The following is an 18148-nucleotide window of genomic DNA, read 5'->3' on the forward strand; positions in this document are numbered from 1 at the left end:
GGACTTGGACACTTCCAGGGATGGAGCATCCAGTATAAACTGGATGCAGGGGGAAGTGATACCTGGATTAGGCTGGGGGTTGTGAACATGCAGGTCCCATGTCTCTTCTCCAATTATTACTTATTTTCGGAGAGAGAGTTTGAAATCTACTCCCTGTCTTTGCCTGGAAGCTGAGGGCTGTACCCGAAGCACCTCTGCACGTGCTCCCTGCAGCCTTTTTGGGGGAGGTGACGCTCAGAGCTGAAAATGAGCAGTGGAAAAACACTTCTGGAGCACTGGGGACAGCTCTGAAACTGCCCCTCCTCAGGTTTAGTTTACATGCCCAGTGCCCGGTTGCGCCGCGACGCCGTGAGCTCAGCGGGAGTGCTCCCACCGGGCGTTTGCTTGGCAGTGAGGAGCAGCAGGCCTTAATCCTTAATCTCTGGAGCAGGGAAATTACATTTGTAAGCCTCTGTGGGGCACGGGGTGGCCAGATGCCTGGCGCTGCCCGTGCCCTGTCACACCCTCACCCTCTCCCGGCAGTCCTTCGACGAGAGCGGGCGGCGCACGACCACCCCCTCGGCCATGCCCAGCACCATCGGCTTCTCCCTCTTCTCCAGCCTGGATGACGGGATGGGGTACGGCTGCGTGGAGGGTGTCCTCGACTGCTGGCACCAGGAGGGCATAGAGAACAGCCAGGAGATCCTGAAGGTAACCACCAGCTCCATCCCACCCCTTGGATGTGGGTTTGTTTTTTTCCCCCCCCAGTGTTGGATGCTGGATTGTAACTGAGTTATTTTTTTTTCTCCCTTCTAAAATCCCTGGGTTTTTTCCCTTTTAAAACTTCCCAGAGGAGCTGCCCCATCCCTGGAAGTTTCCAAGGCTAGGTTGGACAGGGCTTGGAGCAACCTGGGATAGTGGAAGATGTCCCTGCCCATAGCAGGGGTTGGAAGGGAATGATTATTGAGGCTCCTTCCAACCCAACCCATTCTATGATCCTATAAAAATTCCCAGTGCTAGTGATGACAGTTCTGTGAAATTTCCAATAATTTCCTTTATGGTGCATCCCACAGAGATGGAAGCTAATGATAAAAATACAATGTGATTTCCAGCTTAACTCAAAGGGGTCATCTATATTTGTTAGAAAGCAATTTAATTCCTTCCCCTCCCTGAATAGTTGCACCTCTCAGCATTGGCGTGACCTGAATTATTGCTGGTGCTGAGGTGGAGGACAGCACTTGAAACCCTGCCCAGTCCTTAGTGTTCTGTCAGGTGGAGTAAAAGGGTGATGGGGGTGCAAATCAGATGCCTGAATAAACCCCATCTGTGTCCATCTCACTAGAAGCTGTGGATGGAAGAGGGTAATTTCACATGGTGGTCTCTGTTTTGAGACCCTCGCTGGGTTCCCAGCAGTGCTGACTCTGTGATTCCCTTGACTTTGCATATCCATGTGGATATTGAACACCCAGGTTGTAATAACCTCTGTCATTGCTCAGGCTTTAAAACCCACTTGTAACCTGGGCTTGCACAGGGCAGTTTGAGAACGTGGGACCATCTTCACGAGACCTGTGTGTCCACCTTTACCTTCTCTTCTGATGTTGCTTTCCACTGGCAACTTCCTTTGTTCCTGGTGCCACTGGGGTGGTTTCTCCAGTGTCTGCAGTGTTGCAGCCCCACCACGGGTACTTTGCTTTGTGCTCCTGCAGAGTTAGATTGAATTAGGAAATCATTTAAGTTGGAAAACACTTCTAAGATCAAGTCCAACCGTCAACTTCACCACTAAAATGTGTCCTCAAGTGACACATTCATATGAGTTTTGAATACAAAAGGAAAGGCCTTTCTTCAAGGCCAGATTGAACAGGGCTTGGAGCAAACTGGTCCAGTGGAAGGTGTCCCTGCCCATGGCAGAGAGGTTGAAATGAGACCATCTTTAAGGTGGTCCCTTCCAACCAAACCGTTCTGGGATTCTATAAAATTCCAAGCGGTTGCTGATAACTTGCTTTTTAAGAGGTGAGATCCTTGCCATCAAATCCTTCCTGGTTTTGTGTTGCCTCTATTGCAAGGGCTGGTTCCGTTTAACATCAGCATCTCCAACCACTTTGTTGCAGCAGTTGTTGTTTAGGAAGGCCGCTGTCATTAGATCCTCTAGAGAATTGGTGCATTTCATCAGGCCTGGGCTTAATTTCCTGTTGGCCTTGCAGCTCAGCCAGGACACTTCCCCATCTCCACAGCTGGCAGCAGCTCTGGAACGCGGGGAGGTGGCAGAGATGTCTGGTTTACTGCCCCGGAGGCGTTTGTGACAGATTAATTAGCGAGCAAAGATCTCTTCTGAGCCTCCTCGTTTCATCCTGTCACTTCCCGTCCGAACGTCTCCAGGCTCCCGCGGGGCAGGGGGAGCTCGTTCCGCTCTAACGACGCGTTGTTTTTGCAGGCTTTGGACTTCAGCTTGGATGGGAAGGTGAACTTGACGGAGCTGACGCTGGCCCTAGAGAATGAGCTCCTAATAACCAAGAATGGGGTCCACCAGGCAGCCCTGGCGAGCTTCAAAACGGAGATCAGGCACCTCGTGTGAGTCACCGGGATCGCTGGATGTGCTGCTCCGTGGGGCCAAGCAGGAACTGAAGGGGCAGCTGAGGAATGGTGGTGTGGACGTGGCACTGGAAGGCTCAGTTCTCTCTTAGATTGCTCCCAAACTTCCAACTGTCTCTTCTTTTTTTTTTTTTTTTGAACACTCACCCCAAGGATTGCAGAAAAATATAGTGGAAAAATAAAAAAATGAAAGCAGGATGGTGTTCCCAGACTGGGAACAGTCTGGAAGTGGTCACTGCTATTCCCAGTGGTCATGGATGGCCAAGGGATGCACAGCTTAGGATGGAGGCTGGTGCAGTTTGTTATCAGTGCCTTTAATCCAAACTGATTTCTTGCATCCCAGATCTTTTGCCATGTGATAGACGTGAGGGGAAGGTACAAAGTCACTGTGTAACCCCCCTTTTTTCATTTGAAAGTCAACACAGTTTGGCTTTGCACTGGACCTGCCGTGCAGGTTTCTCTGTTCAGAGAGTGTGGGAGATGGGAAACATTTCCCTGTATGTCTGTTTATGAATTTATAACTTATTTATATGTATTACTGAAGCTCAAATCTTTTTTCCCACACACCAATTGATCCTCTTGCCCACCCCACTTTGGAGACCCTGGCTTTAAGCACTGCACCCTCAGTTTTGTGTGGATTCACTCCTGTTGTGATTGCTGCATCCATCTGCCATGCACCCGGGCTCCAGTTGTTTGTGGTGTTTTGTTTGTACTGTAAATCTTTAAATAGTTTAGCTATTCAGGGTATTCATACTCATATATGATAGGCTGGAAGAACTGGGGGTGTTCACCCTGGAGAAGAGAAGGCTCTTCCCTGGAGGAGACCTTTGAGCCCCTTCCAGTACCTAAAGGAGCTCCAAGAGAGCTGGAGAGGGACTTTGGACAAGGGCTTGGAGGGACAGGACAAGAGGGAACAGCTTCCCACCGACATAGGGCAGGATTAGATTGGTTTTTGGGAAGGAATTCTTCCCTGTGAGAGTGGTGAGGCCCTGCCAGGTTGCCAGGTTGCCCAGAGAAGCTGTGGCTGCCCTATGCCTGAAAGTGTCCAAGGCTAGGTTGGACAGGGCTTGGAGCAACCTGGGCTAGGGGAAGGTGTCCCTGCCCACGGCAGGGGGTGAAACGGGATGATCTTTAAGGTTCTTTCCAACCCAAATGAGTCCAGGATTTGATGAATTTGGGAAGCTTGAGGTCTCAGGACCTATGGGGATATTAAGACATGTCTGGAGCTGTGGGTGCAAGTTCAAATCTAGTGACTAAATGCAGTTGATAAGACCCTTGGGGAGCTTTCCGAGCTGTTCTCCTCCCCCCCCAAAAAAACCCTTTGAGAGAGCAGGAAGGGGTGACCTAACCCAGGATGGCTCTGCTTCCCCTAGGGAGAGGTTTGACCAAGTGGCCAGAGAGAAGGAGAAGCTGCGGTCGGACTTGGAGAAGGCCGAGAAGCTGAAATCCCTGATGGCCTCCGAAGTGGACGATCACCACGCCGCAATTGAGCGCCGGAACGAGTACAACCTCAGGTGTGGTGTCCCAAATCAGCCTCCCCCTCCTCCTTGGCACTGCTGCCACAGCATCACGGGGACTTTGTGACACGGGTAGTGCCTTCACTCCCAGCGTTGCTTGCCACCTTCTTCTTTTAACAAGCTCTTCTCTCCTCCGATGCCTCCGTAGGAAGCTGGACGAGGAGTACAAGGAGCGAATCGCGGCCCTGAAGAACGAGCTCCGGAGAGAGAGGGAGCAAATCCTGCAGCAGGCCAACAAACAGAGGCTGGAGCTGGAGCAGGAGATTGAAAAGCTGAAAACAGATGAGAATTACATCCGGGACCGCCTGGCCCTGTCCCTGAAGGTAACAGGGACCCGAGAGTCGGGGTTTCCCCCGAAAGGGAGGGATGTGCTGAGCGGGGAGCGATGCTTGAGGAGAGGATGTGTTATGGTGTGTGTGGAGCTGGCCAAAAATAGTTTAAGCAGCCAGATAGATGTGTATCCATGAGAATCAGTTTTTGGGTCACCTCCATGGGCTGCTCCTTGGATTGCTAAGGCTCCAATTCAAACCTCTGCTGCCATCAAGTGCAGAGCGTGTGTGTGCACGGCTGCCTTGCTGGATCTTTTTCTGTCCAGCCAGAAGGTAAAACATCTTGACAATGCTTAAAATATTGCTTTACAAATAAATAAAAAACCCCCAGACACCTAAAGCAAACCCCAAACATCTCGCTGTTATGCCTTTTGATGCTTAATCACAAGTCCAGCGTTCACACTTGGCTGTGGCAGGAGTGGGTCGTGTGGATTCATAATTCCTGTCTTTGGCTGAAGCTTGGAACAGTGTCATGCTCCAACTTCAGTGGGAGTAACTCTTTTTTTTTTTTTTTTCAAATGAGTTAACACAAGCTTATATTTTCCTCCTCCAAATGCTGAGGGTGTTGTGGGGGGGTTTTTGTTTGGTCCAGGAAAACAGCCGCCTGGAAAGCGAGCTGCTGGAAACGGGAGAGAAACTGGCCGAGTGTGAAAGTCTGGCAAGCAAACTGCAGAGGAACTTGGAAAACGTCCTGGCTGAGAAGGTAAACCCTCCTTTTCCCGGTGGGATTCCAGAATTAAATCCCTTTTAAGTTTCTACGCTCGAGCTGCCAGTTTAAGTGACAGCCAGAGGCTCCTGGGGTCCTTATCCAGGTGGGACCAAGGTGACATGGATTGCTTTCCAGCTAAGGGAGTTAAAGATGCTCCACCTTAGCTGTAATTTTACTCTAATTAAAGTAGGAAGCCTTAGAATGAAGGAATCATCCTGCAGATCTGCGGGGATTTTTTTTTCCTCCTCCTCAGTGCAAAATTTTGGATAAACCCAACATGCAGGTCCTTTCCAGGGAAGTGAATCCACGAGGAGTTAGGTGTTATATGGCATCTCTGCTGAAATAATGTGAAAATCAAAGTGAGTGCCTGATCCTGGCTGTGTTGCTTTAAACTCATCAGAATATCAGCTTCTCCAAAGGCATTTGAGTTTGTGCATCCATAGACAAATGCTCATGTGCTGGGATTCCCACCCTGCATCTGTTTTCCAGACTTCTCGAAAGTTTGGGATTATTTATTGTACAGAAATGTGCATGTGCTAAACTAGAAAACTGAAATCAGAGGGAGCATGAGAACTGTGGTGGCAGACAGTGTTTTGAGGGAGGTTGCTCATTGTTTCCCACTAGCAGGGAAGTAGAGTTTCTTTATTTAAAATGAAAAATAGAAGGGGGGGAGGAGGCATAGGCTGCAGGACTGCTGGAATGGGCTGCAGGAATGGCATCCATGCTGTGCTGAGCTGGGCTGTTTGGTGGGTGAGTAACTGGATCCCATTCATGTGTTTCAGTTTGGTGACCTGGATCCCAACAGTGCAGAGTTTTTCCTGCAGGAGGAGAGACTGGCCCAGATCAAGAGCGAGTACGAGCAGCAGTGCAGAGTAAGTGGAGCCCAAAGCTGAGACCTGACACCCTTCTTCACCAAGACTATCACAGAATCATTTAGGTTGGAAAAGCCCAACCGTACCCCCAGCACTGCTAAGGCCACCACTAACCTTGGTGGTGTCCCCAAGTGCCACATCCTTACTGCAAACAGCAGCACAGAGGGGCTTGGAAAGCTCTTCCCACAGAGGCAACTGGCTGAGCTGAAGAGGATGAGGTGCCTCAAGGGTGAAGCCCCAGGAATTCAGAGTTGCAGGAACTTGCAGCAGAAATCAGATATATCCACACCTTGCTGGTTTCCAAACCACTGGTGTTTTATTAAAATAAAACTGAGAATGGAAAGTTTGTTTTCTCCTCCCCAAATCTTGTATGGCTGAAAGACTTCTTCGAGGTGAGCCTGCAGGTTATCTGTTTACACACCTACTTTCTGATGCCTGCAGTGGTACCAGCTCGTCTGTTGCCCAGAGAATCTGTGGCTGCCCCATCCCTGGAAGTGTTTGAGGCCAGGTTGGACAGGGCTTGGAGCAACCTGGGGTGGCGGAAGGTGTCCCTGCCCGTGGCAGGGGATGGAATGAGGTGGGCTTACAGGTCCTTTCCAAACCCAAACCAGTCTTGGATTTTATGGTTCTATGATCTGTTCTGCACGATCCTTTTCATTTAAGAAAGGGCTGCCTTTGCCCATGGCTGTCTGATCAGAAACAGCTCTCTTGGGAAGTTGCAGTTTACAAGCAAAAACTGTCTGGGAATAGGTGTTGGACTGACAGTTCTTGATTCGCAGCCGATTGTTCTGTTTTTGAGTAGGGCTGATATAAATCACTACCCAGGGTTTGCTTTCTGAGCCTTTTCAGATCTGCAGAATTCTGTGTTTACACATTCAGGGAGTTATTTCCCTCAATAACTGCTGTTCCTGGAGCGGAGTGCATGGCATTTGGCACAAACACTCGGGATATTCTTCTGGCAAAGGGGCAGAAGTACCAGATGGTAAATGCAGCAATGAGGGGATCTCGTTCCTGATTTGATCTTTTGCTTCTGATTTGATTCTTTTATTTTTTTCAAGTAGATGGCGTTTGAGGAGGTGTTTTTTGGCTGTTTGTAAAGGTTCCTGCTGTTTAATAAAAGGTCACAGGAAGAAGGAATCAAGTGAAAGGTGCCTGGAGCACGATATACTTTCACCTTTGTGAATTTTGCATCATAGAATCATCACAGAATCCCAGAATGGTTTGGGTTGGAAGAGAACTTAAAGTCCATCCCGTCCTACCCCCCTGCCACGGGCGGAGACACCTTCCACTATCCCAGGTTGCTCCAAACCCTGCCCAACCTGGCCTTGGACACTTCCAGGGATCCAGGGGCAGCCACAGCTTCCCTGGGCAACCTGTGCCAGGGCCTCACCACCCTCATAGCTGGGAATTCCTTTCCAATATCCCATCTAACCCTTCCCTCTGGCAGTTTGTTGTTTTGCTGATAGGAGGGATGACTGTGGCATGATGGATAATTGGCAAGTCTTTCCCTCCTGTAATTCCCACCTAAGTGTCTCATGGTTGATGGGTTGGATGCTCAGCTGCTTTGGTTCCTTTCACTCAGATCTCCCTTTCCTCCCTCTCAGGAGCTGCAGGACCAGATCGATGAGCTGCACTCGGAGCTGCAGGAGTACCGTGCCCAGGGCAAAGTGCTCAGGCCTTCCCTGAAAAATTCCCTCTCGGAAGAGTTCGATATCGACGTGAAGAGTCACGGCAACAGCGGGATCGAGCCTGACCAAGGTAAAGAACGTCTCCACCGGGACCAGGATCTGTGTTGTAGGGGTTGATGATAACATCTGGGAGGTAGTTCCATGAAAAACTTCCCAGTGAGACTTGATCACCACCTCTGTTTTGACATGTAATGATAATTTGGAATATGGCTGCTGGGTTATATTTAAAGCCGAAATTAATATTTTCAGTCACTCTGTCTGTGTTTGTGATGGGAATTTGAGAGCTGCAAGTGGCTGCCTAAACAAATTTAAATTGATGAAATAATTCTGTTGAGAATTTTATATATTTATATGTTATGTAATGTTTTTATTCTAATATGAATTACTACTATCTAATTTTTATTTCTAAAGGACTTGGTTCAGAAGACTGCAACCCACTAAATATGAGCATAGAGGCAGAAATGGCCATTGAGCAAATGAAGGAGCAACATCACAGGGATCTACATCACCTCAAACAGGAGCTTGAAGACACAGTAAGTGCTGGAATGAGATGGTCTTTAAGGTCCCTTTCCCACCCAAACCATTCTGGGATTCTGTGATCCCAGTAAGAAATAAAGCATTGCGGGGGGAAATCAATATAAGATGATGATGTGTAAATCAAAATGTTTAATAAAATGAATATATAAAACTACGATATGGAAATATTGGGGAAGACATCTCCATAGAATATTCTGTGGGAAATGAATGAATCAACCCTGTTTTCCTTTTGCAGGTGAGCCACTATGAAAAGCAGCTGGACGAGACAAAAGCCCACTGGGAAAAGGAGCAAGAGGATATGAGGAAGAAGTACTCCGAAGAGATGAATGTCATGGAAAAGCAGATCACTGGCCTCAAAAATCAAATAGCAGAGCTGCAGGGAGAGGCAGCAGCGCTCAGGGAGCAGCAGGAAGAGCTCGACAGCAAACACAACGACGAGAAAAACAAGTTACAAGTGTGTTTTGAGGAGGAAAAAGCCAACCTGCAGGAACTGCTGAGGCAGGAGCACGAGGAGGACGTCAGGGCCAGACTGGAGCAGGTGAACGAGAAGTTCAGCCAGGAACGGGAAGAACTGATTCAAAACGGTGTCTGGGTGGAAGAGAAGATGAGAGTCCTGGTGCAGACGCTGCGGGAGGAGAAGGGAGAGCTGGAGCGCGGCTTCCACGAGCAGCTGAAGAGGCTGGCTGAGGTGCACGCCCTGGAGAAGGAGGAGCTGCAGCAGGAGCTGCTGAGGAAGCACGAGCAGGAGCTGGAGGAGGAGAGGTGAGTGTCTGGTGTGCTGAACCTCCGTGGCTTGGCGTGGTGTGCAAGCTGGGCCTATTACAGGTGACCCCATGACACCTAATTCCAAGTGTTGTGACTGTACACTGCTGTTCCCTGTCCTATTCCACAACACTGGGCTGCTCACCAGGGTTTTGGTGTTGTTTTTTTTTCCCTTCTGACCTTTCTCAAGCAGGTATTTATATTAATTTTTAGCTTGCCCAGAGGCAGCAATGGTGTTAAAGCATAACCAGGCGTGATTAACTTGAGCTCTGTTCAGGATCCCTGTGCTTTACAAATCCCTGCTTTGTCCTTCTAAAACATCTGGGTTTTCAGAGTTCTTGGCTGAAGAAAGAAAGGGATGGCTGGGAAATGGTTTTTTAGCCAACATCACGTGTCAAAAGCAACTAAAACCATCCTGGGGTGACGAGGGAGATGAGGGTAAAAACATCTACCCCCACAAATCTGAGCACAGGAACAGAAAGGGCACACACTGTCCATGAAACCTTTTCTGAGGACATTTCATGAGCTGTTACACTCTTCCAAAGGTTCTCCTTTTTGAAGTTTCACCAAATTGCCTCAATTTTAACGTTAGCTCTCAGAAACACCCGTGCAATAGTACGAAACTCAGTGAAAAAGGTATTTATTTTTTATTCCAGCTTGTTTTATTCAAAAAGCCATTTTGAATCTCTTTGAGGTAGCCCAGAGTTTAGTAATATTTTATATTGACCGTGTTTAGGAATAAAATGGCAAGTGACTATAACAGAAGAGCATCTCATGCACAAACTCAGTTTTCTGTGGACACACAAACGCTTGTGAACAGATATGAAGAGACTCTGCAAAGCCTGGAAGGACGTTACCAGCGGGAGCTGCGTCAACTCGCAGAGCAGCAAAGGGAGGAGAAATCCCAGTGGGAGTTTGAAAGGAATGAGATTGCTCAGGAGGTCGCTGAAGCCCACGAGCACCTGAAGGAGAGCCTGGCAAATGAAAAGGCTGTTTCTTCTGCCCTGACCCAGGAGAGAGATCTCCTGGAGAAGAACTTCAAGGAAGAGGTGAACAAGCTGGTGTGCGAGAGGGAGCAGCTCGAGAAGGAGCTGCGAGACCTGAGGAGCGCTGCCGAGGAGCAGGAGAAAAAGCTGAGGGGGAAGATAGCCCAGCTCCAAAACGACCATGAAAAAGAGCTTAAGGACAAAGACGAGTTAATATCCATGGTGGAGGAAAATGGGAAGCTGGTTAGGCAAAAGCTGGAGAGACTGGACAGTGAGTATAAGCAAGAGAAAGAGGAGCTCAACTCCAGACTTCTCGCTCTGGAGAGTTTAAACAAAGACATTTGTGCAAGGGCAGAGACAGAAAAGGCAGAGATGAGTTTGGAAATCTCAGCCCTTCAAGGGAAAATACAGAAACTGCAGTGGGAGGCGCGTGGTTTTTCCGCCCTACGAAGCCATTACAGGGCCCTGGAGAGTGAGTACGCAAAAGCCAAGAGCAAAATTGCTTCTTGCCCTGGTACAGCACCTCTGGGGGATGATGCAGAAGTTCTCCAAAGCCTGCAGAAGGTGCACGAGCAGGCTGTGAAGGAGAATGTCAGGATGGCTGCCCAGATCCTCAGGCTGCAGCACCGGCTCCGAGCTGTGGAGCGGGAACGACCTCCCAGTCCCGGCTGCTCCGACTCCAGCTCAGAACCAGAGGGAATGGATCCCAGTTTTGAAGGGTTGCCCAGTGATTGTCAAGATGCAGAGAAGGAAATGGATTCAAATGTCCTTCCACCTTTGGAGGCTGATAGTACAGACCTGGAAGATCTGACAGAGGTGGATTCAGATTTGGAGGAAGGATGTGCGAAAGCCGGAGCGGGCGACCACACGCTCGAGGCACATGGGTGTTGGATACAAGGAAGTGAAGCAGCTCTGGGTGCTGATGGCAGTCAGGAGTGTGACAGGAACCAAGAGCTGCTTTCTTGGGTGCCTCTGCTGCCAAAAAAGAGGGATCTCGAGAAAGTTCCCAGAGCAAAAATGCTATACAACGATGTTAGACTGCAGAAGGTTCCTCCACTAAATGGCAGAATAGCTCCTAAAAATAAAGGGTTTGTTTCTGATGCTTTGAAGCTGCAGGTTGAGCTTGAAAAGGCTGAAGAACTGAGTGAAGCCTCTTCCCTGTTGGATCACGCTCCTGGATCAACAAATGGTGACCTGAAAAGCCTTATAGCTCAGCTTTGGAAAAGGGTCGAAGAGTTGGAAGACAGATCCATGGCACAGGCTGAACTTCTGTCACTGCAGGAAGAAATTCAGGTGGAAAACGAGGATCTGAAAGCTGAAATGATGCAGTTAATTGAAAGGAATAAAGTGCTAGAAGACAACCTGGAAAGGCTGAGAAGCCTTCGTTGCAAACGGGGAGAAAGCGAGCTGGAAAGCGTCGAGTTCAAGGAGGAAAACACGCAGCTCCTCCAGAACATCACAGAACTGGAAGATGTCCAAGAGCAAGACGTAGATTTGCACAGTGACACGAGAGGTGGGAAGCTGGAAGAACATCCCACAGAATTCACAGGTCAGGAAGACAATTCCCAGAGCGACGGCGCGGCGAGAGGGGCGTTGGTGGAAAAGCCCGACCGGGAGGAGAAGGTGGCTGCTCCGGGCATCCCAAACTCCGTGTCCTTCCACCGCGAGGGCGAGGAGAGGAGCGTGGTGACACAGGGCTTGCAGAGCACGTGCACTGAGCTGCAGCAGAAGGTTGATATCCTGAGGTAACGTAGTCTTGCACCGGCGTGCCGTAGCCACACTAACCCCGATCCCACCCACCGCTCCACACGCTGCACGGCTCCTGCATTAACCACTCTAGTCTAACTCTTGAGTAGCAAGCAGTGCCATGGACTCCTAACTCTTCTAATCCTGGATAACCACCGTTGGAATAAATAAATAAATAAATAAATAAATGTGTGTGGCTTCTCTCCCTGACCACGACCTAACCCGAGTGGTAAACCAGGAGCGACCTGCCAGCTGTCCTGTGGACGTAGTCACCATCACAGTGTGTAGTTTGTAATACAGAAACCCCTGTATTTCCATGTCCAAAATCCATGGTAACACTTCCAGATTGCTTTTAGCTTTTACTAATATCACTTCACTCTGTTTGTTCCCTTCTAGTCCTGAGTGTTGCTCGGAATGCTGAAATTGCTCCTATTTTTCACAGTATTTCACTTAATACTGGAGAATTATGGTAATTTGAAATGCTAAAAGGGCTTCTGCTTTTCCTCAATATTTAAGTTAATACAAGAGAATTATAGTGGCTTTTTGTTCCCAGTTAGGTGTTTGATATGGTAAATACCATTCTAACACAGAGAGTATCATAGGTTTTACCTACTTGTTTTTAACTGCTGTATTTCAGCAAGGATTTTTATTTTTTTTTTATGGATAAAGTGGCTACAAGTGGCTTGATTATTGTTCAGCACCAGCTTCCTGCAGGAAATTGTTCTTTCAGGTGTCATAATGTGGCTAAGTTATTTCTGTACAGTCGCCTGAGGACAGAAAAGGCACTTTCCAACAGTGCTGTTCCCAGAATTCTGAGTTCCAGTTGGGGAAACAGCTTGCTTTCCTGGCAATCTCCACAATGTGGGGTGAAGCTATTTGTAACTTAAGGACTGAAAGATATAGAAGCTTTTTAGATTTTTAACTGTACAAGAACACGCCAAAAGAGCCCCCTTTTTTTAACGAACTGGGGAGCGCTCTTACTAAAGAAACGTGAAATATGAATATACTATTTATACATAAAACAAGCCAACTGTAGCTTTGCTTTGAAGCGTTACAGGTATATCTCAGGCTTGGGGGGCTTTTTCCACCCTGGATTGTTACACAGGGACTGTTCTCACTGTCTCCTCCCCCTGCCCCAGATGCGAGGCCGAGAAGCTCCGAGAAGAAAACGCCGTTCTGAAAAACGAGGTGACTCTGTTAAACGAGGAAGGAAGCGCTTCCAGCCTGAAGCTGAGGGAGCTAAACGGATCCAGGGAAGAGATGAGGTGAGAATTCCCTGGGGCACGTGCCCAGTGGTGCCTTCAGGCTGTTGCTGCAGTACAGTGGGTTTATATCCCTTCTCTCCGAGCTCCTTCGCGCGTGAGATGTTCTACAAATCTGAAATGGGCTCGTTTCGTGGTGCTGTTGGAAATCTCCAGCAGGTTGACAGGCTATTCCTCATCCTTCTCCCTGCCCATTCCTGGAAGCCAGGCTTAGCTGCAGGCATTGAGATGACCCAGTAACACACGCAAGCACAGGACCTACTTAGGAGCTGACCTGATGCAATTATTTGTGCTTCAGCAAAGGCAGGGAAAGGCACACATGTGGCAGATTATTCCAGTCATTTGGTCTTGGATAAGTACAGAACTTATTCTTCTCTTCTAGAAAAGACCTCCATGGGGGGGCACCTTGAGGGTTGAATTCTTGCCAAACGTATGCAAAGCAGTGATGCTGAGCCAATAAATAAATATCCAGAATTATCATTTTTGACGATGCTAAAAACCAGCCCATTCTTAAAATCATGGAATCATTAAGGTTGGAAAAGACCTCCAAGATCATCAAGTCCAACCATTGACCCAGCACTGCCAGATCCACCACTAAACCTTGTCCCCAAGTGCCACATCCACGTGTTTTTTGGACGCTTCCAGGAATGGGAACTCCACCCCTTCCCTGGGCAGCCTGTGCCAGGGCTTGACAGCCCCTTCAGTGAAGGAATTTTTCCTGGTGTCCAACCCTGACACAACCTGAGGCTGTGTCCTCTTGTCCTACCTTAATTAATATATTCATAAGCGATTTTAATGTTAATGAGCTTTTGTTTTTCCTTAGGCAAAAGATAGAGGCTGTGAGGAAGGAGAAAGTGGCTGTGCAGAAGATGGTTGAGAACCTGAAAAAGCAGGTGTGTGGTCAGAGCCCAGAACCTTCTCTCTAGAAACCATCACTGTATAAAAACTGTTCCTTGGATGGTCACAAAGGCGGCGGAAAACGACCATTTTATAAATTTAAACTTTGATAGCTGTTCTTATTACCTCCTTGGGGTTGATTTGAGGCTTGTTTGACCTGCTGAGAAGACAACAGCTGTAATTATCCAGCTCACAGAGGCTTGAGAGCCCTTTCCGAAGTCAACTTGGAAAGTTTATTTCATAGAAATATAAAGTTTAAATCTTTTGTTTTGTAGTCTTTGTGGGTAATGCTTTGCAGTAGCCCGTAGGAAATAGAGATGATGTGACTCAGCCTCTGCTTATTTCCCAGCTGGCTGGTTCTAGGAATGCTGCCAGCTGTTATCCATGTGATTGCTACTTTTATTTTAAGGGTGGTTTGTTATGCTGGCCAAAGTAGAAGGTTTTAAGTAGCTTTTACATTCATGTCCCTCTCAGTATTGCTGAGGAAAATTCTTCTTAGAATAACCTATTAGGATAACCTTCAAAATCCACATCAGCATGGCAAAGGGAAGGAGGAACAGTGCTGTGCTGGGTGACTGATATAACTGGTCTAATTAAGGCCAATTAACTGGTCAGAGTCACTGTTGGAGTGACACTTGTCAGATCTTTATTCCCCTTAATAGAAAGGAAATATTAAAAGCCTCGTTCCCAGTGGAAAATCAGTCATAGCTGACACTGCTGTCCCCCACTCAGGTGGCAGATCTGAAGACCAGGAACCAACAGCTGGACTCTGAAAATACGGAACTGAGCCAGAGGAACTCCAAAAACCAGGCAGATGTGCAGGATCTCAATCAACAGCTGGCAAGGGTGCTCGAGCAAAAGGAGAGGGAAGAGGGAAAATGTACCCTGGAAGAATGGGAAAAGGAGAGACTGGTACTGAAACAGGAACTGGAAAACTCCAAAAGAAAGGTACAGGGTTATACCGGGACCATTGGACTTTCAGGTGCTATGGAATGGGCATCCCTGTCTTGGGGTGTGGGGGGGGTTTCAGAGCTGAGCTTTGCTAAGTTCTGGCTTAAACATTCCTGCACGGGGCAGGGAGGAAAGCCTGGCAGCAGCCAAAAGCCAGGAGGTAAAAACGTGCAGGTTGGCCTTGAAAATTATGTCAGATATTTCCCTGCACCTTCCCAGCATGGCTGTTGTGTTCATCCAGTGCCATCCCAGCTGTAACCACTCTCACTGGCTGCAGCATCCTCTACTTAACCTTTGGTACCCTGTGAGTCTCCTGAACTGAAATCTGAGCCCTTTGCTTTTTGCAGTCCTCAAATCTGGTGTCGTCCCTGGAGGTGGAGGTGTCAAAGATGAAGGTTCAAGCTCATCTGATGGAGCAGGAGAACCACATCCTCAAGCAGGAGCTGGAGAAGACAAAACAGGTATGGCATCCTATTGCCCGAAGAAGCTGTGGCTGCCCCATCCCTGGAAGTGCTGGACAGGTTGGAGCAACCTGGGCTAGTGGAAGGTGTCCCTGCCCATGGCAGGGGGTGGAATGAAATGGTCTTTAAGATCCCTTCCAACCCAAACCGTTTTGTGATTCCATTTGAGTGCTGTCAGATAATTCTCACCATCTTTTAATGTTGAGAAAAGTTTAATTTCTTTAACTTCCTTAAAGAAAGGTCATAAAAGTAAGGGAATGTAACTCCTCTTGAAACAGTCTCTGGGTACAATGCACAATTGTTCAAATGAGGTTGGGCTCATTTAGACTTTGCCAAAAATCTTTTGGCAATAGTGGATCTACAGGGAGAAGCTTTGGTAAGCACAGAGATTTAAAGCTCTAATCAAGGAATAGACAGGGCAAATGGGATCCACAGGAGAGCATTTCTCTGTGTAATTGGTGATACCCATATAGCTCCATTTAAGGGCTGAGCTCTTCCAGCATGTCCTCTCAGAGAGAATTCCTATTGCTAAATCCATCTGGAGATATGGGTGGAGATAATTTCCTGGAGGGCTCAGTTATCTCCTGTATAAACACAGTTCAACTGGCTGTAAATATATGCTAATAAACACAGATAATGAAGGCTACAAATGAGTCACCTCCCTGATCAGGGCTCCACAAAGTCATTTTCTGTGCAAACCACTCTTTTGAGACACCCAATGCTCAGGGTTGATAATGGTCTTTAAAAAGCAAAAGCAGCTGAGACCTGTTCAGTAATGAGTGAACTGTGGCTGGATGTAATTACAGGCAGGAGATGGAGTGAGGAAAGGCAGGAGAGCCTGGGAGAAGGCAGAGTGCTCAGTTGGGGAAAGGATCAGAAGTCAGCAGTACAGTGGTTTTCCCTCCACATATTTTCACACATGTCTATTTAGATTAAATATTAGGGAGAAATTCCTCCCTGGGAGGGTGGGGAGGCCCTGGCACAGGTTGCCCAGAGAAGCTGTGGCTGCCTCTGGATCCCTGGAAGTGTCCAAGACCAGGTTGGATGGGGCTTGGAGCAACCAGACCTAGTTGAGGATGAACCTTTAAAGATCCCTTCCAACCCAAACCATTCCATGATCCCACGACTTGCTTGCCAACTTCTGCAGCAGCACAGAAACACAACTGTGAGGGGTTTGCTTTCCACAGCTGCCCAGATGTCCTGATCTCTCTGACCTCCAAAACGAAGTTTCGAGCTTAATTACGAAAAATGAAAAGCTGCAGAAGGAGAAAGAAGCCCTGAGTGAGGAACTGAACAGATGTATTGATAAGGTAAGAAAGAACTGCAAACCCACGTCACTTAAAATTCTTGTATCGTCATCTGTATCACCACAACCTGTAAAACTGCTTTGGATCCTTTTTTTTTTCCTTACCCTCAAGCCAGATAAAGGCTGAATTGCCACTGCCTGATTTTTTTTATTTTTTTTTCCTAGCTGGTCTGAGAGAGGAAATCTTAAATTCTGGAGCACAGCTTTACTGTAATTTGATTATGTAGAAAATTCCAAACGTTGCAGTAAAGGGAGGCCTGGGTATAAATACTGCAGCAGGACAAGGAAGACAGTGTTCTTGGACTTTTATTGCAGCTTTAACATGCTGTAACTCTGAACTTGGGCAGAGTAACTCATGTGCACACTATAAATAATGATCCTGTTGTGTGGAAATTCAGGCTGGGAGCTGAGAGGGGTTTTTTTCTGCTTTCTTTGTGTGGCTGTAACTCCCTCTGGGTTAACCCTCAAACTGAGTTAGAGAAAATCCTGAGTGAGGCTTCCCCTTGTAATCTCATTGCAGGTAGCTCAAGTCAGCTGCTTAGAGAGTGCAATTAGCAGCTTGAAGCAGGAGCAGAAATCCTGGGAACAGCAGAGTCAGGCACTGAAAGCACAGCTCACCATCTCACAAGAAAAGGTACAAAATAGTGATTTGTTTGTTTGTTTGTTTATTTGTTATAACCCTAGATAAAAAGCATTTTAATCATCTCTTGTAGTGCTTTCTTTCCCTAAAACCCCCTTCTGATGTGTGCAAAGATGTGGTGCAGCTGAGAGTGGCTGCTTTGATGGGCTTTCAGAGTGATGTTCTTAAAGGACAAGAGGAAACTTCTAAATGGAACAAGAGACTTTTTCCTCCCCTCCCAAAAAATAGTGATGCTGTTTTGCATCCACAGCCAAGTTACTTTTGCCAATTCACTCTGCCTGGTTGTTCCTAAAATACTGCAGAAACTTTGCTCCTGCTCTCCTGGTGCAGGAGAGGGGTGTGAGCATCTGGCTGCTTGGCTGAGCACTCTCCTTGGCCATGGGCTGCCAGGAGGAATAAATAATTCAAGGGAAATCTTCTCTTCCAGCACGTCCCAGCAAATGTTCAGGGCTGGAAGGTGTCTCTGTTAAATGCAGCCTTGTGTCTGTATTCAAGGTGGATGGCTGCTAACCTGGAACAGGAAGTTGGAAAATCATTTGGAATTATAGAGTTGTAAGGTTGGAAAAGCCCTCTAAGATCAAGTCCAACTATTCCCCAGCACTGCCAAGGCCACCACTGACCCACATCCCCAAGTGCCACATCCACATGGGACTCCACCACTGCCCTGGGCAGCTGTGCCAGGGCTGGACAACCCCTTTCCATGAAGAAATTTTCCCTAATATCCACTCTAAACCTCCCCTGGTGCAACTTGAGGCCATTTTCCTCTTGTCCACTTGTTCCCTGGGAACAGAGCCTGACCCCCACCTGGCTCCACCCTCCTGTCAGGGAGTTGCAGAGAGAAACTCAATTTACCATTTTCAGGGGGGGTTGTCAGCGTTGTACCTTCACTCCTTCCATCAGAGATCCTAAACACATGT

General features: G+C 47.8%; 1 protein-coding gene across 7 annotated transcripts in view; it reads left to right on the plus strand.

The window, feature by feature from the left end:
- The window catches only part of NIN (ninein), a 64000-nt gene that overhangs the window by 28458 nt on the left and 17394 nt on the right, over positions 1–18148 (plus strand). For 6 of the 7 annotated variants that reach the window (XM_051772066.1, XM_051772067.1, XM_051772070.1 and 3 more), the window contains exons 8-23: positions 523–690; positions 2411–2547; positions 3942–4082; positions 4234–4408; positions 5007–5117; positions 5906–5995; positions 7600–7753; positions 8095–8216; positions 8456–8982; positions 9719–11713; positions 12854–12979; positions 13800–13869; positions 14606–14821; positions 15172–15285; positions 16473–16595; positions 17112–17225. In XM_051772066.1, the coding sequence (XP_051628026.1) occupies positions 523–690; positions 2411–2547; positions 3942–4082; positions 4234–4408; positions 5007–5117; positions 5906–5995; positions 7600–7753; positions 8095–8216; positions 8456–8982; positions 9719–11713; positions 12854–12979; positions 13800–13869; positions 14606–14821; positions 15172–15285; positions 16473–16595; positions 17112–17225 (4383 nt within the window). The remainder of the gene's footprint in view (positions 1–522; positions 691–2410; positions 2548–3941; positions 4083–4233; positions 4409–5006; positions 5118–5905; positions 5996–7599; positions 7754–8094; positions 8217–8455; positions 8983–9718; positions 11714–12853; positions 12980–13799; positions 13870–14605; positions 14822–15171; positions 15286–16472; positions 16596–17111; positions 17226–18148) is intronic. The other variant, XM_051772072.1, reaches the window with a different exon arrangement.

Source organism: Manacus candei, unplaced genomic scaffold (genome assembly GCF_025592945.1).
Source record: "Manacus candei isolate 608988 ecotype Guabito, Panama unplaced genomic scaffold, ASM2559294v1 h1tg000150l, whole genome shotgun sequence".
NCBI lineage: Eukaryota > Metazoa > Chordata > Aves > Passeriformes > Pipridae > Manacus > Manacus candei.